At 35.7% G+C, this 20,391-nt stretch overlaps 1 protein-coding gene and 1 long non-coding RNA gene across 3 annotated transcripts in view; one reads left to right on the forward strand and one right to left on the reverse strand.

Annotated features, from left to right (window-relative positions):
• LOC125272490 overlaps positions 1–2,608 on the reverse strand; it is a 60,588-nt gene extending 57,980 nt beyond the window's left edge. Inside the window, exons 1-2 of the long non-coding RNA XR_007185856.1 lie at positions 2,557–2,608; positions 2,021–2,123 (exon numbers count right to left, since the gene is read on the reverse strand). This is a non-coding gene — a long non-coding RNA (uncharacterized LOC125272490). The remainder of the gene's footprint in view (positions 1–2,020; positions 2,124–2,556) is intronic.
• On the forward strand, positions 1,793–16,426 carry noctb (nocturnin b). Of its 2 annotated transcripts, none has more exons than XM_048197332.1 (3): positions 1,793–1,984; positions 12,125–12,394; positions 15,307–16,426. In XM_048197332.1, exons 2-3 carry the CDS (start codon positions 12,133–12,135, stop codon positions 16,164–16,166), a joined length of 1,122 nt encoding a protein of 373 aa, XP_048053289.1. In that variant the 5' UTR covers positions 1,793–1,984; positions 12,125–12,132; the 3' UTR covers positions 16,167–16,426. The 2 variants fall into 2 exon arrangements, with proteins under 2 accessions (XP_048053289.1, XP_048053287.1); XM_048197330.1 differs by lacking the exon at positions 1,793–1,984 and adding an exon at positions 10,622–10,831.
• Positions 16,427–20,391: the final 3,965 nt, after the last annotated feature.

A 20,391-nucleotide genomic window follows, 5' to 3' on the forward strand; every position in this document is an offset into this window, starting at 1 on the left:
GTCAGAATTGCGAAATATAAACTTGCAATTGCGAGAAAAAAGTCAGAATTGCGAGATATAAACTTGCAATTGTGAGAAAAAAAGTCAGAATTGCAAAATATAAACTTGCAATTGCGAGAAAAAAGTCAGAATTGCGAGATATAAACTTGCAATTGCGAGAAAAAAATCTGAATTGCGAAATATAAACTTGCAATTTCGAGAAAAAAGTCAGAATTGCGAGATATAAACTTGCAATTGCGAGAAAAAAATCTGAATTGCGAAATATAAACTTGCAATTTCGAGAAAAAAGTCAGAATTGTGAGAAACAATTGTGAGAAAAAAGTCAGAATTGTGAGAAACAATTGTGAGAAAAAAGTCAGAATTGTGAGAAACAATTGCGAGAAAAAAGTCAGAATTGCGAGATATAAACTCACAACAGAATTGCGAGACAAACTCACAACTGCGGGAAAAGTCAGAATTGCGAGATATAAACTCAATTGCGGGAAAAAAAGTCAGAATTGCAAGATATAAGCTTGCAATTGCGAGAAAAAAATCTGAATTGTGAGATATAAACTTGCAACTGCGAGAAAAAAATCAGAATTGCGAAATATAAACTCACAACAGAATTGCGAGACAAACTCACAACTGCGGGAAAAGTCCGAATTGCGAGATATAAACTCAAATGCGGGAAAAAAAGTCAATATTGGGAGATATAAACTCAACTGCGGGGAAAAAAAACAAAATTGGGAGATATAAACTTGCAATTACGAGAAAAAAAGTCAGAATTGCGAAATATAAACTTGCAATTGCAAGAAAAAAGTCAGAATTGCGAGATATAAACTTGCAATTGCGAGAAAAAAGTCAGAATTGCGAAATCTAAACTTGCAATTGCGAGAAAAAAATCTGAATTGCGAAATATAAACTTGCAATTTCGAGAAAAAAGTCAGAATTGTGAGAAACAATTGCGAGAAAAAAGTCAGAATTGCGAGATATAAACTTTGATAATTATGATAATGACTTTTATCATAATATCCAAGCAGTTACATAATATCCATTTTTTTTTTAAATTAGCAGAAAAGTTAAATAAAATGTATGGAACACAGATAGCAATTTAATCAATATGCATATGAAACATTGGTTTACTAGGAATTTGTTAAAACGTAAAAAAAATTCAAGCCAAAAAGATTCTAATTCATTTTAATATTCTTTAGTTTTATATATTTATCTTTCTTTGTATGCTGCTTGGATGCATACTGTTTGTGTTTAACAATGAAAATGGCTCTGAGATCATTACACTGAAATTTTGGATTTGTTGCCAGGCAACTCCCAGGATCTTAACCCCATAGAGAACCTGTGCTCAATCCTCAAAAAGTGAGTGGACAAGCAGAAGCCCACAAATTGTGATCAACTCCAAGCACTTAATAAGTCAAGAATGGATTGTCATCGGTCAAGATTTGGCCCAGAATTTGACATCCAGCATGTCAGAGCAAATTGCAAAGGTTATGAAGAAGAGTCAATATTTAGGTCAATATGTAAATATTTACACTTTGCATAAAGATTTTGCAAATAAAAGCCTTTAAAACTTATGAAATGCTTATAGTTGTTTTTCAGTATATCATAGAAACACACAGAAATTGTGCTTTCCAAAACAAAATTTATGTTACTTCCAATACTTTTGGCCACATATTGTGCCATAAGACCAAAAAAAAAAAAAACTCCAGGTATGAATGCAGGCGCCCCCTTGAGGAGGAATCCTTTATGTTTATATGCAATGCCGCCTCAACCCAGTAGAGGGCAGTGTAACTCCGTTGATCAGGAATCACCACCAGTCCTATGACCTTGCTTTGGTTTACAGCTGTTTTTAGTAGAGCGTGTATGCTTGAGGGTGTCACTTATGTTTCTAAACTGACACAGATCGCATCGATACAAGCAATACACGTAAACGGACTCAGATCGCATCGATACACACAATAAACGAGGAATATTCAGTATTGAAGCCAATCTGGTGAGTAACAAAATCGACTATGCATAGCCACTTTACCTTTAATGTATGCGCTGTCTGTCGTCCTTGATGTCTTCTCTGCATTTGTGTGTTTCAGTTTCATCTGAGCAGCGCATATTATAGATTCAGACTGTTCTCCAAACTATGTAATGAATCGTAACCTAGGAGAAGTTCAGAAATCACAAATAATGTATAAGTGCTGCATGTCCTCCAATAGCTGTGATGGTCTCTGTTTAAGAAAGGTACTCCAATGCCTTCAGTCCACTTGACTTGTCGATAAACATATCATTCACATAACGCTGTATTCAAGAATCAATACATACATTTAAACTCGAGCCAACTACGAATAATCAAATGATACAATTAGTGATGCTTCGATATTATTTTTTAACTATGCCTATAATCTTTATTATGGACAATTACACATTATCATACAATATATTACATGTAGATATATACATTATAGCAATGATGTCGTAGCAAATATCAGATCGCTCGTAATCACAACATCACTACTGCGTGAGTGATATTGATTTATAAAAACAGTTCAATGAATATAATATTGAGTAACTTACATTTAGACACAATATTGCCAGCTCCAAACAATGTCAAAGCAGGATAAAGTGTTAAAGGGTTAGTTCACCCAGAAATGAAACTTCTGTTATTTATTACTTACCCTCGTCGTTCCACAACCGTAAGACCGTTAAACTTCGGAACACAAATTAAGATATTTTTGTTGATATCCGATGGCTCAGTGAGGCCTGCATAGACAGCAATGACATTTCCTCTCTCAAGATCCATAAAGGTACTAAAAACATATTTAAATCAGTTGTACAGTGGTTCAATATTAATCTTATAAAGCGACGAGAATATTTTTGGTGTGTCAAAAAACAACAAAATAATGGCCGATTTCAAAACACTGCTTCAGGAAGCATCGGAGCACAAATGAATCAGTGTATCGAATCTGCTGTTCGGAGCGCCAAAGTCACGTGATTTCAGCCGTTGGCAGTTTGACATGCGATCCGATACGCTGATTCATTATGCTCCGATGCTTCATGAAGCAGTGTTTTGAAATCGGCCATCACTAGATAAGTCATTTTGTTTTTGTTTTTTGCCGCACCAAAAATATTCTTGTCGCTTTATAATATTAATATTGAGCCACTGTACTCACATGAACTGATTTAAATATGTTTTTAGTACATTAATGGATCTTGAGAGAGGAAGTGTCATTGCTGAAGGCCTCATGGAGCCATCGGATTTCAACTAAAATATCTTTATTTGTGTTCCGAAGATTACAGGTGTGGAACGGCATGAGGGTGAGTAATAAATGACAGAATTTTCATTTTTGGGTGAAATAACCCTTTAAGCGTTTCCTTGCAACACAGTAATGGCGTTTCGTTCCCCAATGAATTGTTTTTTAATGAATCGTTTGCATTAATGATTCAATGACTCGCTCTTGATACAGATGTTGCCATCTACTGGCGTAACAATGTAACCCCGCTTTTCACCATTAAAGGGATAGTTCACCCAAAAATGAAATGAAGAAATGAAAATTCTGTCATTATTTACTTATCCTCATGGCGTTTCAATCTTCCATGATTTACTTTTTCTGCGGAACATAGAATATATTATGAAAAATGTTTAGACTAAATCGTTATAGTTATCGTTCTTGGTGTGGCTGTGAATGGGCCTTAAAGGGCCCAAAAATGAAAATTCTGTCATTAATTACTCACCCTCATGTCGTTCCACACATGTAAGACCTTCGTTCATCTTCGGAACAAAATTTAAGATATTTTTGATAAAATACAATGGCTCAGTGAGGCCTCCATTGACAACAAGACAATTAACACTTTCAGATGCCCAGAAAGATACTAAAGACATATTTAAAACAGTTACTGTGACTACAGTGGTTTAACCTTAATGTTATGAAGCAACGAGAATACTTTTTGTGCACCAAAAAAACAAAATAACGACTTTATTCAACAATATCTTGTGATGGGCGATTTCAAAACACTGCTTCATGAAGCTTCAAAGCTTTACGAATCTGTTGTTTCAAATCAGCGTTTCGGAGCGCGTATCAAATTGCCAAAGTCACGCCCCCCAGTGGTGAACCATTGAAATTTCGATACACTTATTATGTAACGGAGCCTTTTTTACTGAAATCATGTTACCCTGGCAGACACAAAGCTTGATTTTTTTTTTTTTTTTTTTTTTTTTTTAAACTAGTTTCCTTTAACAGAAAAAATATATATATACAAACGAACAGTCCAAATTTGATCTGAAACATAAGTTCAGCCTACTTGATAATTGTTTATACATATGCTGTATGAAAGCAATAATACACACTGATTTAGATCATAACAAGTTTAGAGGGTATTAACACTTGGTCATTTTATGCGCCTTGAGTCATCGGATTGCTAGCCAATTGAGTTGACACATTCCATTTACACTATGATCTATTATAGTATGAATGTACGTAGTATAAATGTAATCCAGACGTACTACATTCGTCATGTTGTCATTGTCATTTGACATGACAGCGTCAGCTTCACTGTCATTCACAACTCCTCTCCCGTGGCCTCATAGGATAGTAAAGTATCCATCAGATACGCACTTTGAAATATTGCCTGAGGTCATCCAGGTACATTTTGCATGCTGTTTTATGAATACTATAAATTCAGACATGCAACTCTTTTCACGGAATGTTTTTCGACTACTATATAGACAATATATACTACATTTATGCATATTCAGATGCATCCATGGTCTTTATATGATTGAATAGCTATCAAATCAGTGAAAATGCAAGATGTGGCCAAGTTTTAACAAGCCTTTTATGTACTCTGGCACACAAAATTCATTATATCTTATGTAATTTTCCATGTCTGTTTCAGTTGTCACTCACGGAACAGCTTCCTTTATGGCACAGATAAGCAGGTTAACTAGGAGTAAAACTGCAGGAGATCTGATTAATCTCATGATTACAACATCTTCATTTGTTACAACACGCCCAACAGCCCATATGAAGGATCTCGTTTTTAGAGTACCATATTGACCCCCTTATAGTGGAGTCATTTTGATCTGCCCCTGGTCTGCACCTCTAATAATGGTGTTGCTGTGCTTCCCCTCATTCTGTTTGTGTTGATGATGCTATTTTTGATCTGTGACTTTTAATCATGACCTTAGACCTTAAACTTCAAGTTTAGTGACACTGAGTTATATTAGCACAGTATTATCCTGAAAGATATGATACTCCCTTACATGTTACATTCCCTTCCAAAATGTACTGTGGCAGTACCATGGTAGAGTGATGGTGTCAAATTGCAGTGTTATGGTATGATATACTGAAGCCATTTTGTATTCATATACTATGGTATTTCCATGGCAATGCACCTTTCAACCAGTGAATCTTCGTAATTTCCAATTATTTGTAATTACTGAGAAAGGATGTTTAAATATAATTTTATAGATTTTACAGAAAAAGTCAATTTAGCTGTGCAACTACAGAAATGTTTATTCACTATATAATAGATTGGTGTAAGGATGCCGTGTTTTTGTAGGCCAACCTGGAAGTTAGCATCAACCTGGTTCCCTCAACAAAAACCCAAAAGGATTTTTCCATTGGTTTTTGGATTGTTGCAGAAAATAAGGTCTGTGACTAACAAAATCTTATGATTCTTATACATTTTGTTCATCGTGATAATCTTCACACATGAACACAACTTTTATGAATTTTGAAGCTTAAATACAATCGCTACAAGTCAAAAGCTAAATGTAGACTATGACTTCAACATCATCAACACTAAGCTTTTGTCAACTCTTTCAGTCTTTAGAAACATTTTTCCTAAAAGTTCAAGTTATAATAGTTTCCAATAGCGCAATTATAAACACATCGAGGTTGTGAAAGTGGACTATTGAGTAAATGAGTTTACCTGTTTGGCTGATGACGTTTAATATCCCTGACTAGTCCCATTTAGCCACTTGATAGCAAGACATGTAAAAGCTTAAAATCAGCTTAAAATTGTAATTGTGTTATAACATAATTGTGTCCAGGGATGGGCAAAAATACATCAAAATGTATTTTAAAATAAAATACCAAATACCTTCATTTTAAATGTATCAAAATAAACTACAAAATACAGCAGCCACACCATGTATCAAAATAAACTACTGTATTTTTGTATTTTGAAAATACAACAAAATACTTTTACAAGGGAGCATGAAATTTCTTCACAAACCTTCCATCAGTTGGCCCATTTGATCTATCTCTACACCATTACACTGACTCAGCTGATTAAGTAAACAATGTTTAATAGCAACAGCTTTTCTTTGCCCGAGTCATGCAATAAATCTGACATATGCAACCAGTCAAAGGCACAAATATGTAGGATTTTTAGATTAAAATATTCAAAAACCACTAAAACAATGTTATATTTTTTTTTTGACTTGTGTACTTACATTATCCCAAATGTTTCCAAGAAATTCTAAATCTAGAGAAATAAGCAATTTTAACCAGGACACACACCGTGTCTGTGTGTCGCCTATCAATGACATCATTACCCTCAATTTCTCGTTTTATTTTGTTGAAAAACCATGGAAACATCAAAGACACTTTAGTACTGTATATTATGAGTTTTATTAGACAGGGAAGCAACTGTTTGGATACATTCATCGACAGAAAACTCATTGCTTAACACATTAAGGGCCAGATTTCTGCCGATTTTTTTTTTTTTCCACCAGCTGTAGACGTGAAAACAATACATCCCATGATTCTGTGAAATCAAGGTGTCATCGAGCTTTGCCTTTGTTTTGAATTAGCGATCTTTAAAAGCGAAAATGTACATATTGTGGCTTTAACAGATCAAATATTCACATATCCCTGTGATCTCCCAGATGAAGGTTAGTTTTAAAGTAACCAACAGTATAATGTTTGCAAATGACTCATAACTGTATCCTAATTTAGTTACATGGTGTTTGGTAATGAAGGGCCTACTTTGCATCAGCAACACTGACTCAATGACAACAACTCATTTATAAGAAGACAACTGACGGCACCTGTATTCATAGCAACTAGTTTTTAACCAATTAATCATTTGATTGTTAATCATAAATATAGGGGGCTGCCCAAAATGAACATGAAACTTAACATGGCTGTTAAAAATTATAGCAATTCATGCTAAAAATTGATGGAAAGCTGGCAGCCTGCATGTTTCTTGACCACCTTCTCCCATATGGATCAATTTTCTGTTCTGATCTCAACTAGTCTCTGCAAACTACTGAGTAGTCACCAATCAGAGGCCGCAATTTTATGATATCATCATGTAGACTTCTTACAAAGTATTTTACAGTATTTTAAAAATACAAAACACTAAAGTATTTTGATACAAAATACAAAGCCATTTTCATCAACCCTATCAAATACAAATTACAAAATACTATTTTGTATTTGAAATACATGTATCCTAAATACTGCCCATCCCTGATTGTGTCCACCACAGACCTTATTTCAAGCATTTAACCAAAAACCCATTCAAAAACCCATTGACTTCAGAACGACGGAACATGAAGTGATAAAATGCTAACTCATTTCCAGGTTTTGGCCTACAATAATACGTCATCCCTGCACCACTCTGTTTGCGTCATCCCTGCACCACTCTATTTGTGACTTAAATATTTTATTAACTTCCATGGCTTTTCCAGGCCTGTAAATCACAATTTTAAAATTCCCTTTTATATTTCTAGTTTTTCCATGGAAACCAGAATACTTAAACTATCATTCCAAAGTTTAGGGAGCAGCAGTGATAGGAGATAAACAACATGGCATTTAAATTCCGGACCAAGGCTCTATCTTCACAGCTGAGGCTCGAGCATTACTCCTGGTTCTGGAAAATATTGAGAAGGGTCAAGAACGAAACTTTTTAATTGCCTCTGACTCAAGGTCTTGTCTTCAAGCACTTGAATCCTTAAAGACTGTCCACCCCATAATTGTCAAAATTTTAACTAAATTAGATCTTTTAAAGAAGGAAAACTTTATCTTTGGCTGCGTTCCAAGTCACATTGGACTGACTGGTAATGAGAGAGCGGACACGGTTGCCAGGGATGCACTTGACCTGGAAATATCTGACTTTCAAATACCACTTTCTGACTTTAGACCATTAATTACCTTATACATCACTTACAAGTGGCAGAAGGAATGGGATGGATATAAAAATGAAAATCTGTATGAGATAAACTCCAGTATAAAAAGAAGTGTCTTCCATAACTTCAAGTCGTCTTCACTAGGTGCCGACTGGGCCACTCAAGACTTACTCTTTTGATAGATGAAATTCCTCCTTTATGTCTCTCGTGTCAAGTTCCTTTGACTGTTAAACATATTCTGTTGGAATACTGCTAGAAACGCTTTTATTCAGAAACATGTTTACATGGAATATTTCAGAATGTATCACCTGAATGTATTTTAGATTTTCTATCTTCTGTCAAGTTGAAATGATTTCTATTATAATAAAAATTTTATTGACCTTGTTTGCCATGCAAGTAGCCCTGATGCTAACATGCCGTTAAAAACGTATAATAAACAAACAAACAAAAGTTTAGAGTCGGTAGCAGTATTTAATGTTATATTAAATAAATCTCTTATGTTGAGCAAGGCAAATACTGTCAAAACAGTGATATTGTAAAATATTTTTACAATTTAAAGGTGCCCTAGAATTAAATATTGAATTTACCTCTGCATAGTTGAATAACAAGAGTTCAGTACATGGAAAAGACATACACTGAGTTTCAAACTCCATTGTTTCCTCCTTCTTATATAAATCTCATTTGTTTAAAAGACCTCCGAAGAACAGGCGAATCTCAACATAACACCGACTGTTACGTAACAGTCGGGGTGTACGCCCCAATATTTGCATATGCCAGCCCATGTTCAAAGCATTACAGAATGGCAGGACGTATTAACGTCTGGATGTGCACAGCTGAATCATCAGACTAGGTAAGCAAGCAAGAACAATAGCGAAAAATGGCAGATGGAGCAATAACAACTGACATGATCCATGATATCATGATATTTTTAGTGATATTTGTAAATTGTCTTTCTAAATGTTTTGTTAGCATGTTGCTAATGTACTGTTAAATGTGGTTAAAGTTACCATCGTTTATTACTGTATTTACGGAGACAAGAGCCGTCGCTATTTTCACTTTTAGACACTTGCAGTCTGTATAATTCATAAACACAACTTCATTCTTTATAAATCTCTCCAACAGTGTGTAATGTTAGCTTTAGCCACAGAGCACTATCAAACTCATTCAGAATCAAATGTAAACATCCAAATAATTACAATACTCACATGATCCAACGTATGCATGCAGCATGCATGACGAACATCTTGTAAAGATCCATTTTGAGGGTTATATTAGCTGTGTGAACTGTGTTTATGCTGTTCAAGGCAAGCGCGAGCTCCCGGGGCGGGGAGCACGAGAATTAAAGGGGCCGCAACCTATATATCGGTGCATAGTTAATGATGCCCCAAAATAGGCAGTTAAAAAAATGAATTAAAAAAAAATCTATGGGGTATTTTGAGCTGAAACTTCACAGACACATTCAGGGGACACCTTAGACTTATATTGCATCTTTTAAAAAGAAGTTCTAGGGCACCTTTAAAATAACTTTATAATTTGAATATATGTAAAAATATATTTTATAACTGTGATGGCAAAGCTGGATTTTCATTAGTAATTAATCCAGTCGATTTGGTGCTCATGAAACATTTCTTTTTATTATCAATGTTTAAAACAGTTGTGCTGCTTAATATTTTTGAATAAAAGTATTAACGTAATCTCTTTAAAAATGTATTTCTTTTCAATCTTACTGACCCCAAACTTTTAAACGGTATACTTAACCATGGTACTGTTTGTTAGAGATTTTAATATTACCTTTTTTAGTAACTCCATAATGTAAGATATAGTTAAAAAAAAATGTTAGGATGGTTAAATAGAGGTTGTGTTTTGAAGCATTTCATGATCACATGCTGATTTTTGTAATATCAAAAGTGTGCCATAAAGTAAATGACTGTTGCTATGAATGTACAAACCGCTTATGTTGTAACCTTGCCTAGCTTCCTGAGTGACATTTATGATTTAAATTTGCACGAAAAGGAAGTTGCGATAGTCCTTTCAAATATATTATGACGTATATTTGAGAGAAATGTAGAGCAGGACTTGATTTTGTCCATCAGAAATTGATTGAATCATTATCTTTTTCTATTGCTGTGATCTCGTGTGAGTGACAGGTTGTCCTGTAAACGTCATCAGAGAAGAGATGTTGTTGCAAGAGGGAGGGGAAAGTTATTACGAGGGCACTTGAATTTTAAAAAATAATGATGTGCACTGATAAATTATTTATAATAAATACTGCAATATTCCATAAAAACAAGAATTGTCTATTTTGATTTCATGGTGACTTTAAAAGAATTACACCATGTTATTTTATCACACTTCTGCAAAAAAAAAAAAAGAAAAAAATTGGTGTGGTTCGTCTGTTGGCCAACAGTGAGTTTCGTTAACGTCAGTATTTTGGGTATAATGTAACATGCTTTATGCTCATGTGGTGACATGGTTGCATTATGTAGCCTGGAACATCCTGTTGACCTGTGTACTCAGATTGTGTGTGTGCGCGTCCATATGGTCTCCTGACGTCTCAAGTCTGTAATCTCATTCTGTCAGAGGCAGTTTAACACACAGAGCCAGTGGTGCATTTCTGCTGAACATCGCTCACACAACATCACAACTCAAACACACACATGCTCAGCTGTAGGACAGACTCAAAATCCAGTCCTTACATCATGGAGGTGGTTGGTAAGATAAACAAATTCATGTAACTCCTTCAGTTCTAATAAAAATGTTATTTTTAATGGTTGCTTAATTTCTGCTGTTCTATGTCACTTGGATTTAACACTAATGATTTTGTATAATAACTCGAATGTGTGTTTGGAGGACTTGAGGTGAACTTATAAGTGGACAGTTTTGAAACGCGAATGTTGATTTTAAACTTGGGTAACATTTTTGATTAGAAAATGAACACAACAGTCTATTTTATGTGGTTCTCTGTGTTTAGCAAAAAAAATACTATAGTGCATTGATGGCATCAGATAACAATACCATGGTACTTGTATGTAAATATAGTATACCCATTACATTGAACTCGAAATATCATCTGGTCACTTTATCCTGATTATAATGGTTTTACGTATACAGCAATGAATATTCCTTTTGAAAAATATTTTATCTTTCAAAAGTTTGGGATATGTAAGATTTTTTTAAAAATCTTTTTGTTTTTGAAAGAAGTCTCATCTATTTGATCAAAATTACAGTAATATTGAGAAATCATTTTAAAATGTAATTTATTCCTGTAATGGCAAAGTTGAATTCTCAGCAGCCATCAGTGTCACGTGATCCTTCAGAAATCGTATGGCTCATTTCTGCAGTTGCATCAGTAACAGATGGAACATTTGCACTGTTAAGTGTCAGCACAAAAAACTGATTTATTACTGATTTATTTGAATGAAAACATATTTTTTATTATTTATTTTATTATTAAAATGTATTTTTTTAACAACAGTGAGCATCAAAAATCCCCAGTGGTCTCAGAGGCAATTGAGTTAAAAGCTAACCAGGCATTAATCAAGGCATGTTTAGTTGATTAAGGCCAAGATGGATTACCAGGAAACTGTAGACCAACATAAAGCTCTTGTGTAGCCAACCAAGCCATTCCTTTGAATTGAAAAAGTCTACACCTGTGAACTTGCAAGTTACTGAGACTTCGAGATCAATGGAGCTATTACATGCATGAACGCCTCTCGGTTCTGGGTGTGTTTGACGTGTCTTTAACAACCGGTGCTACTTGCTGCGCTCAGTATAAATGGATTAACCATGTGTTTGCTTGTCCTGTTTGAAGAAGATACAGGATAGAGTGAATTAAAGTGGAAATAGATGGCAAAGCCTGATTTAGTTCAGCACATCTGCTCAGTGTAAAGGTGTGTTCACACTGATAGCTATTTGCAGCAACACCGCAACCAGGTGTTGTTCTTTAGGGTTGGTGATAAAATTCCTGAAACGATCCTTATGTGATGGCTGTTTTGTTTCCCTTAGCATGTTCCATGGGCAGCAGCTCCAGTCTCTACAGTGTCCTGGCTAAGACTGTCAGTAGACCTCCTCTTCCTTGCCCGTGTGACTCCACATACACTCCGGGTAACGATCTGGATCTGGATCAAGACCCGGCGGACCCTTTGGAGCTGTTGCAGGAATGTAGAGAGGTTCTGAGAAACCGGCCAGCCCAACTGCAGAGAGCTTTCGTTCAGACGGGGCATGGAGACTCCAGACAGACGATCAGAGTTATGCAGTGGAATGTACTAGCACAAGGTATAAACCTAAACCCTATATTCATCTTCATAAAGAGGGGACACTGAATGACATATTACTTGTGTTTAACATAATATACACTACCGTTCAAAAGTTTAGGGATATGCAAGAGACTGCATGTATTTGATTTAAAAAATATTTTGTAAAACTATTACAATGAGAAAAAACTCTTTTCTATTTGAATATATTTTTAAATGTAATTTATTCCACACCTGCCTGGAAGTTTCCTGTATACCTAAAAACCTTGATTAGCTGGTTCAGGTGTGTTTAATTGGGGTTGGAGCTAAACTTTCCAGGACAGTGGCCCTCCAGAAGCAGGATTGGACACTCCTGATACATGTAAACAGGCTACTCTTCTGCAAGACGCATGCAGTTTTGTTTATTAACCGCTAGAGTGCCAAAAGTTCCATGGTGTTGCTTTAATATTAATGTTGACAACTGTTGTCTGTCTTAATATTTTTGTGGAAATTGTGATTTTTATTTTTTATTTTTATTATTTGATGAATAGAATTTATTTGAATAGAATTTATTTTTATTATTTATTTGAAATATATATATTTTTTGTAACAATATAGAATTGTCACTTGATTAATTTAATGCATCCTTGCTAAATAAAAGTCATTTCTTGACTGACCTGAAAGTTTCAGGATTCAGGAATAAAATGGGCAAATGGTAATAATGAAATATAATTACTAACAAACATATAATAGTAACCACCAAGCAACCACATAGCAACTCGCTAAAACCCCTCAGGAAACCTAAGCAATGCATAGCAACACTAGCATCATGGTGGTGAGTTTTGTATGGATAAAGACCACTAGGTAGGGTTATTATATTTAAAGGTGATAAAGAGGATCTTTTCGTCGACTGAGAAACCAAAGACTGTTACTGAGTTTTTGAAATGAGCGCATGCGTAAGAACAACCCCCCCTCCTTTCGAGGGAACGCCTCCCAAAACTCGTGCACGAGTATTGGAACACGAGTGTTTACCACCGGCATTCGCTGTATCGTGTTAGTGGATTCATTATGTCGGACTCACCGCAGGTAACTCATAATCTGCAGTTGTTACTCCTGTCTCCGGACAAAAACATCGCATGCGGTGCCTGTGGAGTGTGGAAAGTTACTGGAGCGCGCAGCCGCGCACGTCTCTCACAAGGAACGTCATGGCAGTGATTGACAAGCCAGATGGCCAATCCGTGCACGTCTCTCACAAGGAATGTCACGGCAGTGATTGACAAGCCAGAGGGCCAATCGTTTACGCGATGATCGCGTAAACGATTGGCTGATGTTTTTAAGGCCCTACCTCGTGCACAGATGATGTATATTAATATTATTCCTTTCAGTGCACCTAATAAATAGTCTTTTATCAGTTAGTAAAGACAGTTTCAAGTAATATTGCAAAAATGTATAAAACAAAACATCCTCTTTAGCACCTTTAACTAAAACCATTAAAAAAAAAACAATTTTGTTAGTTATATAATAAATGTTGAATAAAATAAAATATAAAAAAACAAACTTAAATACTTAACTAACAACCTAACCCTTACACTTACATAGTTTAACTTGATGCACTAAAATACTGTAGTTAAACTTTGATTGTAATAATGATTGTTTTGCCAATCTATATCTATATTTTTTCTCCCTAACTGCCGCAATAGTATAAAACTCTCCTGATGTTTTAATAACAATTACAAAAGAATAAAATGTATCCTATTTTGTTACCTATTGGAACTCGGACGGAAATTGGAAATTTGGTTGAGCATCTGGTTCTTATTCACGATCTAAACCATATTCTCAAAACTAGCGTTTTCAACATCTTCAAAATCAATATTTTGATCGCTGACAGCTTCTTCACTAGATCCAGTGACAGTGACACAAATGCGCACAGTATAATTGCTAAGCTATTATAAGTTTTGCCGATGATACTTGTATATTCTTTTGTTTTATGCCTGCTATAATTATGAGTGAAACATCACATCATCATTGCGTTTCTGACATAAAAGTGAATTGCACTTTTTGAGTCATCAGAGATTCAATTATTGCTGCGGGGAAAAAATATACTTAAGGTATGTTTACACGACAACGATGTAACTAAAACCAGAAACATTTTTCCTTTAAGTTTTTCTTGTACAAACGACACCGTTGTCAAAAGGATTCCCATTTACACACATCTGCGAAAATGACTAAAAACGCTGTATTATGCTGCCAGGCCAGTAGTTGGCGATGTCCCTTTGTAAAAAGAAACTACGTGCCTATAGACTGCATGTTATACATGACATCACTCTTTTCACAAATTTGTGTTTTACTGTAGAGACAATAGCGCTATCATTTTCAAAAACAAAAGTTTGCATTTTTAAGCCCCCAAAATGTCATTGTTGTGTAAATGAACAGCCAAAATGCATAAAAAGTTTTCTATTTTTAGTTGAAAATGGTGTTGTGTAAACAGTGCCTTAGACTATTACAAACCTCGGGTCATAATGACCCTTTACACTTTTTACAAAAAATTGATTAGAAAACAGGCATTCTTTATAATTTTTTCTTGTTATATTGTTTATAATGAATGAATTGAGAAATACTAAGAATGTTGATGTTTAACTTTAAAAAATGAATGTGGGGGAGGATAGTGAATAAAGCCCTGTATCGATAAAGACCCCCAGTATATTTAATAATAATAATAATGACAACATTACTAAAACTTTAACTTAAATTGAAAATGGAAAATATAAAAATAAAAACCAACTCAATATATTAATAAAACTATAAAAGTATCTCAATGATACTGAAATTACACTGCCACAATGTCACATTTTATTGAGAAAATGTAAAAATCTTTACTTTATAAAGTTCTAACTGGGATGATTTACAGAGATTATTTTTTTAAAAACAATCCAACTTCTCTCTGTCCTGTTGCAGCATTAGGTGAAGGCATGGACAGTTTTGTGCAGTGCCCCATGGATGCTCTGAACTGGGCTGAAAGGAAGTATTTGATCCTGGAGGAGATCCTAACCTACAGACCTGACATCCTATGCCTACAGGAAGTTGATCACTACTTTGACATGTTTCAGCCCGTCCTGGCAAGTTTGGGCTACCAGAGTAGCTTCTGCCCCAAACCATGGTCTCCATGTCTGGATGTGGAGAACAACAACGGCCCTGATGGCTGTGCTCTGTTCTTCAATCACAAACGCTTCCAGTCACTAAACACAACACATCTTCGACTGTCCGCCATGATGTTGAAGACCAATCAGGTGGCAATCATCGCCGCTCTACGCTGCCGAACAACAGGTCGGGCCTTCTGTGTCGCGGTAACGCATCTAAAAGCACGGAGCGGTTGGGAGGTCCTACGCAGCGCACAGGGTTCGGATCTCCTGCGCAACCTGCGGAACGTTGCACAGAGAATAGAGGCCGAAGAAAAAGCAGATGCCAACGTTCCTCTGATAGTATGTGGCGATTTTAATGCCGAGCCGGCAGAAGATGTCTATAGGAATTTTGCAACATCTAGTCTGGGACTGGACAGTGCGTATAAGCACTTGAGTACGGACGGGAAAACCGAGCCACCTTACACAACGTGGAAGATTCGGCCCAGTGGCGAGAGCTGCCACACACTGGACTACGTGTGGTATTCACACAGAGCGTTTGATGTTAATGCGGTTCTGGACTTTCCTACAGCCGAACAAATTGGACCCAATAGGCTGCCTTCCTATAATTACCCTTCAGATCACCTCTCTCTCGTCTGTGACTTCAGCTTCAAGGATCCAACGCTTGTTTCCCAGTAATTACTGACTCATTTCACAAGATATTTACTACAAGTCGAGACTTGTGCTGGCACAGCATTTCTACATATTTTGATTGTTGTTCATGAATAATTAACACTTCAGCCAGTACATCCTGAAAGGGATAGTTCATACAAATAAAAAAAGAATTCACTAAACGTCAATCCATGTATGATTTCCTTTGTACTGTGGAACATTAAAGGAGATTTGTTTTCATTTGCTAAGACAATACAGCACAATAAAATCATAAAGCAAAGACTTCATCATAAAAGTAGTCATTTTGTCCATACAACATGATAGCTTTGTGTGAAATCTATTCCATTGTTGCTTTTTAAAATCAAACATGCATTCAAAAGTTGTTAGACATTAGTGACTGCAAATGTTATTGGTGAAATTCAGTGTTTGATATTTAAGAGCTATGATGGGGGAAAGGTGTTCAAGAAATAACTTAAAGGGTTAGTTCACCCAAAAATGAAAAGTAACTCCTGACCCGACGCAATGATAAACACGGAGCGTAGAGGATAGAGCAAAACTAAACACCGGTCACAAATTAGAAGTCTAAAACAATCATTTTTAAAGAGAAATGTCGGAAGATTTCGATATAAGAGAAGAGGAGCTTGAGTTTGTCGCACAGCCCTATTTGTTTAGATCTACGTCGTACATCGCGTCGGGGTTACTCTTGTGGTGCAAGTCTGCTTGCGCAATATGTGTATGGTCGTCTGCTGGAAGCTATTTATTTTAGATTAAAAAGTGTTAAATATGGATATTTTTCTTTAAAAAAAAACATCGCTTTGCTTCAGAAGGCCTTTATTAAACTCTTGGAGCCGTGTGAAGTACTTGTACAATGAATGGATGCATTTATTTTTACTAATATTATATAGCTTGGAAGAGCCGGGTATTTTTAAATACGTCTCTGATTGTGTTCGTCTGAAAGAAGATAGACATATACACCTTTAATGGCTTGAGGGTGAGTAAATCATGGGGTATTTTTCATTTTTGAGTGAATTATCCCTTTAAATATCATTGTTCCTACTTTTACGGTGCCGTAAATTGATGTCCGTTTTTATTGGATATTAAGTGAAATTAAGCACATTAAGCAACTTGGACATTAAGTGAAATATCTCCTTTTGTATTCCACAGAAAAGAAAGAAATGCAGGTTTGTAGGTGAGTAAATGGTGACAGAATTTTCGTTTTTGTATGATTTAGGGGCCATTTACACGACAAAGGCCTTTTGGGGTCCTGAAAACAGGATTCAAAGTGCAAGTTTTTGAAAACAATACCGTAACTGTCTCCGTATAAACTACAAAAACGCAAATTTGTGAAAATCTGTGACATCATGCACATTCGTATTACGCGTTCAGTCTATAGGCGTGTAGTTTTTATTTACAAAGTGGCATCGCCAACTACTGGCCTGGCAGCATAATGCACCGTTTTTAATCGTTTTCGTGGATCCATGTGAACGGGAACCGTTTTGAAAACGTTTTTATCTGTACATGAAAAAAAACAATGTTTCTGTTATTAGTACATACATCGGTTGTGTGAATGTACCCTTATTCTTTTAGGTTTAAAAGCAAAGTGTTATTTTTATTTCTTAAAGGGATAGTTCATCCAAAAATGAAAATTTGATGTTTATCTGCTTACCCCCAGCGCATCCAAGATGTAGGTGTCTTTGTTTCTTCAGTAGAACACAATTGATGATTTTTAACTCCAACCGTCTCCAATGTCTCGTGCATATACTTAAATGAGCGCGAGACATCACTGCCGTTGTCAGAGCGCGATCAGACCTCACGAATCGAGTGATGAATGCCGTTGGACATAGTGGTGTATTAGAGGTAAAAAATTATATAAATACTGTTTGGTTTCTCGCACAAACCGATCGTTTCGTGTCTTGAGACATCAATGTGTCGTCACGAGCCGCAGGGTTTAATTTGGATTTGTCTGTCGTGTTTTATTTACTCTTATAGTCCAAGTTCCCTCTGACTTGCATTATACCACTGACAGACGGCAGCGGTTGCAGTTAAAAATCATCATTTGTGTTCTACTGAAGAAACAAAGACACCTACATCTTGGATGCTCTGGGGTAAGCAGATAAACATCAAATTTTCATTTTTGGGTGAACTATCCCTTTAATATGTGACAAAAAAAAAATAGTTTTTTTTTTTTTTTTTTTGCTCTTATTATTGGTAATAACATGACCATTTACACAAATAAAACTATTGCATTGTGGTGTTTTTTTTTCTCAGACTGTTAATAAAGCGTGTTTGGGAAGGTGTCAAATGTTGCATAAACTTGCTTTAGTAAAAACATTGTGTATCATTCACACTCATGCACAAGTGAGAGAAGTCTTACTAATTAATGAATCATTTCCTTTGTGCAACATCCTCAAAATGGTCATTTCACAGCTAGTTTCAACAGTCTACAAGATCAATTGCAGACAGTTAAACTATTAGTACCGTCACATAAGCTCCTCATTTAATAGAGTCATGCATTATTACATTTTTGCACCTTTAAAGGGCACTGCTGCAGGAAGAGCATGCAACTCAATCCCTTCCATAATGGATGTGAGCGCAGTGTGCAAAACCACTAGCCCATTTTACTACATAGATATGTAGACTAAAGAGATTTTGGTGCTCCCTAACCCTTATGTAGATATTTTATATTTTTTGATGTAAGGTTAAAACTAAATGTTACTTTAGTATTATTCAGATACTCTTTTAGTTTTGAATGCCTTTTTATCTATTTTCCATTTTGAACGTTTTAGTTATTTTTTGTTGTTGTTTAATATACAATTGTTTTATATAAAAAGTGTATGTATATATATCCCTCTATAATAACCCTGTAACGTGACCAGGATAGCTTGACATTGACAGGCTTTGAGATTCCGGTATAGCCTGTGAGTGGAACCTGGTCGCCCAGCAAATGTGTAGAAAATATAGAGAAAGCACACTACACTACCCCCTAGTGACTGAATTTATAACTGCACGCACAGAGCCAAGAAATACAACTTCTTGCTTCAGACTGTAGCACGGTGACTTAATGATTGTAGATTTCCATTGAAATCCCTGTCGCTGGTATGCAAAATAAAAAAGGAAGAAAAGAATGTACTACTAATGTTAGTGTATGAAATGAAATGTAACTCCATTTGTGCCTCGTATAAGTGCAGGCCTAACTTGTCTTTTCGGTACCAAACATATAGCTTCCTATTCTGTTCTAAATATATTACATGTAGTTCTTTCTAGTTGTAAATATTCTGCAGTTTATAATTAAAGTAAGATGTTGGTCTCCTAAAGCCACATTTTCTCTATTTCCAACATTCGGATGCAATTGTCACATTTCAGCCCCTAGTGGTAGTCGTTCCCCTCCACTTATGTAAAATTAATGAATAAATAATGAATGTAGTGTGAGCATATGCACATAAAACAAATGACTGCCAATACATCTATGTAATCAACATAAATTTAAAGGTGCCCAAGAATGCTTTTTCACAAGATGTAATATAAGTCTAAGGTGTCCCCTGAATGTGTCTGTGAAGTTTCAGCTCAAAATACCCCCTAGATTTTTTAAATTCATTTTTTAACTGCCTATTTTGGGGCATCATTAACTATGCACCGATTTTTTCAGTGCGCCGCCCCTTTAATTCGCGTGCTCCCTGCCACACGAGCTCTCGATTATATTACAGCACATTTACAAAGTTCACACAGCTAATATAACCCTCAAATGGATCTTTACAAGATGTTCGTCATGCATGCTGTATGCATGCTTCGAATTATGTGAGTAAAGTATGTATTTTGATGTTTATATTTGATTCTCTATGATTTTGAGGCTGTGCTCCGTGGCTAACGGCTAATGCTACACTGTTGGAGAGATTTATAAAGAATGAAGTCGTGTTTATGAATTATACAGACTGCAAGTGTTTAAAAATGAAAATAGCGACGACTCGTCTCCGTGAATTCAGTAAGAAACGATGGTAACTTTAACCTCATTTAACAGTACATTAGCAACATGCTAACAAAACATTTAGACAATTTACAAATATCACTAAAAATATCATGATATCATGGATCATGTCAGTTATTATTGCTCCATCTGCCATTTTCGCTGTTGTTCTTGCTTACCTAGTCTGATGATTCAGCTGTGCAGATCCAGACGTTACTGGCTGCCCTTGTCTAATGCCTTTCATAATGTTGGGAACATGGGCTGGCATATGCAAATATTGGGGCGTACACC

Source organism: Megalobrama amblycephala, linkage group LG7 (genome assembly GCF_018812025.1).
Source record: "Megalobrama amblycephala isolate DHTTF-2021 linkage group LG7, ASM1881202v1, whole genome shotgun sequence".
NCBI lineage: Eukaryota > Metazoa > Chordata > Actinopteri > Cypriniformes > Xenocyprididae > Megalobrama > Megalobrama amblycephala.